The following is a 3,756-nucleotide window of genomic DNA, read 5'->3' as shown; positions in this document are numbered from 1 at the left end:
CTGTCGCCCGGGCTGGAGTGCAGTGGCCGGATCTCAGCTCACTGCAAGCTCCGCCTCCCGGGTTCACTCCATTCTCCTGCCTCAGCCTCCCGAGTGGCTGGGACTACAGGTGCCCGCCACCATGACCCGCTAGCTTTTTGTATTTTTTAGTAGAGATGGGGTTTCACCGTGTTAGCCAGGATGGTGTCAATCCCCTGACCTCGTGATCCGCCCGTCTCGGCCTCCCAAAGTGCTGGAATTACAGGCGTGAGCCACCGCGCCCGGCCAATTTTATTTTGTAGAATCAAAATATGCTTCAGTTTCATGATCTCTATAGCAGCCAGGTGTTCAGACGTCTGAGGCTGAGGACAAGATTCATTACTAGCTATCAACAGAAGAGCTACATCCATCGCTGCTGCACCATTCAGCATAGTAGCCATCAAAATATCGTGGCCAGGACAGTCAACAAAGGAAATATGTCTGACTGATTTGAAGTTCCCTTTTGTCCCTGCAATGTCTGTAGGAAACTCATCAGGTGTACTGCTCCCACAAGATCTATAACATTCTGGCCGAGGGCAACTTGGGCCATCAAGTTTATAAATCTTAGCATTGGCATATCCAAGCTTGATTGTAATATTTCTTTCTAGTTCATTTTTGAACCTGACGGTGTGAACTCCAGAAATAACTTTGACGACTGTGGATTTCCTATGAGCTACATGACCCATTGTACCCATATTAATTGTGGCTTGTCTGCTGATAACTTCGTGTGAAAGTAGCGTCAGCTTGGTAACATCCAACGTGGTGAGATCCTGACGCGAAAGATGCGGCCGCCCCAGAGTCACTCCAGCTTCTCCACCCGCCATGTTGCCAGAAGAGCTATTTGCTTGATTTTTTAAAGTTTGCCTAGGAGTGAGGGTTTCACCCAGGCCCTGGTAGAGGCAGGGAACATCCTTAAGCATCGTTGCCTTGCTGTCTACTTAGCAAATAAAGAATGACATTTTCATGTGGCCTAATCAGAAGAGTTGATCACACTTATAGCTAGGACTGGTTTAAAGACAAGTAGGGGATGGTAAGGGCTGAAGGAGCTCATTGAGAACAGAGACATGCCTCTGTTTCTTTATCATCCAACCGTCAATCCATCCCCTCTTTCAGTAATTATAGTGTACTGAGCTCAGACCCAGACAAGAACCATTCTACATGTTTTATACATATTAACTAATTTAATTCTTACAGTTACTATAAGGGTAAATATTGTTAATATCCCCAGTTTATAAATGAGAAAACATATGGCCAGGCATGGTTGCTGACACCTGTAATCCCAGCACTTTGGGAGGCCAAGGTGGGTGGATCACCTAAGGTCAGGAGTTCGAGACTAGCCTGGCCAACATGGTGAAAACTCATCTCTATTAAAAATACACACACAAAAAAAGGCCGCACGCAGTGGCTCACGCCTGTAATCCCAGCACTTGGGGAGGCCAAGGCGGATGGATCACGAGGTCAAGAGATCGAGACCATCCTGGCTAACATAGTGAAACCCCGTCTCTACTAAAAATACAAAAAAATTAGCTGGGCCTGGCGGCGGGCGCCTGTAGTCCCAGCTACTTGGGAGGCTGAAGCAGGAGAATGGCATGAACCCGGGAGGCGGAGCTTGCAGTGAGCCGAGATCGTGCCATTGCACTCCAGCCTGTGCGACAGAGCGAGACTCTGCCTCAAAAAAAAACAACCAAACAAACAAAAAATAGCTGGGCGTGGTGGCGGGTGCCTGTAATCCCAGCTACTCGAGAGGCTGAGCAGGAGAATTACTTGAACCCGGAGGCGGAGGTTGCAGTGAGCTGAGATTGCGCCATTGTACTCCAGCCTGGGAGACAAGAGCGAGACTCCGTTTAAAAAAAATAATAATAAAATAAAATAAATGAGAAACCCGATAAGCACCTATTAAGCATTATTGTTCAGTGGTCTTTGAGAATGATCAGATAATCGTTATTGAGTCAGATAATGCAGTTTACAAAAAAAGCTATAATAGTGGTTCATGCCTGTAATCCCAGCACTTTGGGAGGCCGAGGCAGGCAGATCACAAGGTCAGGAGTTGGAGAACAGCTTGGCCAATATGGTGAAACCCTGTCTCTACTGAAAATACAAAAATTAGCTGGGTGTGGTGATGGGTGCCTGTAGTCCCAGCTACTCAGGAGGCTGAGGCAGGAGAATTGTTTTAACCTGGGAGGCGGAGTTGCAGTGAGCCGAGATCAGGCCACTGCACTCCAGCCGGGGTGACAGAGCAAAACTCCACCTCAAAAAAAAAAAAAAAAGCTGTGATAATTTCCAAATCATTTTTGAAAGGTAATGATGATAGAACAGTATTTAAGCAAAATTACATACACTGTTTTAGGATTATGGAAAGTGTTGTTGCCATATAAATTATACATTTTAAGATGAAGTCAGTGCTAAATAGGAGAAATAAAGCGCTGTGGCTGCAGGAAGGACACTGGGGGAATGGAAAGAACACAGTATTGGGTTTGGAGAGACTTGGCACTGAATCAGGTCTCTGTTCCTCAGGAGTTCTGTGATCTTGGGCAAAGTGCATTAGCTTAAGTTTCTACAATTCTGAGTAAGAGTAATGAAGCCTCTGGAGGTCTTGTGAATTCCCCACATTGAGCTGTGCCCTTATCTGTGCTTTTCCATCACTGTCTGCAATGTCTTGCATATCATTTGCCACATTTTGGAAAGTACCTTTATTTTTTATTCTATTTATTTATTTTTGAGACAGTGTCTTACTCTGTCGCCCAGACTGGAGTGCACTGGTGTGATCTTGGCTCACTGCAACCTCTGCCACCCAGGTTCAAGTGATTCTCCTGCCTCAGTCTCCAGATTAGCTGGGACTACAGGTGCCTGCCACCACGCCCAGCTAATTGTTGTATTTTTTAGTAGAGGCAGGGTTTCCCCATGTTGGCCAGGCTGCTCTTGAACTCCCTACCTTAAATGATCCAACCACCTTGACCTCTCACAGTCCTAAGATTACAAGCATGAGCCCCCGTGCCTGGCCAGAAAGTACCTTTTTTAAAAGTTAACTTTATTTATTTATTTATTTGGGACAGGGTCTCCTCCTGTGGCCCAGGCTGGAGTGCAGTGACACTATCATGGCTCACTGCAGCCTGAAACTTCTGAGTGCAAGTGATACTCCTTCCTCAGCCTCCCGAGTAGCTGGGATTTCAGGTGCGTACTACCAAGCCCAGCTAATTTTTTGTGTTTTAAGTAGAGAGAGAGTTTCACCATGCTGGCCAGGCTGGTCTCGAATTCCTGACCTCAGGTGATCCGCCCACCTCGGCCTCCCAAAGTGCTGGGATTACAGGTGTGAGCCACCATGCCCGGCCTGAACATTTCTTATTGTCGTGACTTTGGGATCCTACTGGCATCTAATTAGTGGCAGCTAATGATGCTGCTAAACATCTTACAGTGCGCACAACAGCCCCTACAACAAGACACTATCCAGCCCCAGATGTCAACAGTGCCGAGGCCGAGAAACCCTGCTCTAGAAAAAATAAAGCTAGGTACACAGTTTGAGGCTTTATCATGGGACTCCAAGTCCAGTTTTACAATGTCCAACACTCATTAGGACTAATAAATACTTGTGGAATAAATTTAAGCCTTGAAAAACCAGTTAAATGGTAAATTCAGGGCAAGTGTTGAAGAAAAATTTACCAGATACAGAAAGGAAGAGGAAGTACTTTTCCTCTTCAGTCAGGCCATCTCTTCAGACATATGTCATCTTTTTTTTTTTTT

At 46.0% G+C, this 3,756-nt stretch overlaps 1 protein-coding gene across 1 annotated transcript in view; it reads right to left on the bottom strand.

Annotated features, from left to right (window-relative positions):
- Positions 1–854, bottom strand: part of LOC105512495 — a 20,794-nt gene extending 19,940 nt beyond the window's left edge. Inside the window, exon 1 of the mRNA XM_011942958.1 lies at positions 256–854. Coding sequence (XP_011798348.1) covers positions 256–842 — 587 coding nt within the window. The 5' untranslated portion in view covers positions 843–854. The remainder of the gene's footprint in view (positions 1–255) is intronic.
- Positions 855–3,756: the final 2,902 nt, after the last annotated feature.

Source organism: Colobus angolensis, unplaced genomic scaffold, assembly GCF_000951035.1.
Source record: "Colobus angolensis palliatus isolate OR3802 unplaced genomic scaffold, Cang.pa_1.0 Scaffold213, whole genome shotgun sequence".
Taxonomy (NCBI): domain Eukaryota; kingdom Metazoa; phylum Chordata; class Mammalia; order Primates; family Cercopithecidae; genus Colobus; species Colobus angolensis.
This window is presented reverse-complemented; position numbering and strand designations above follow the sequence as displayed.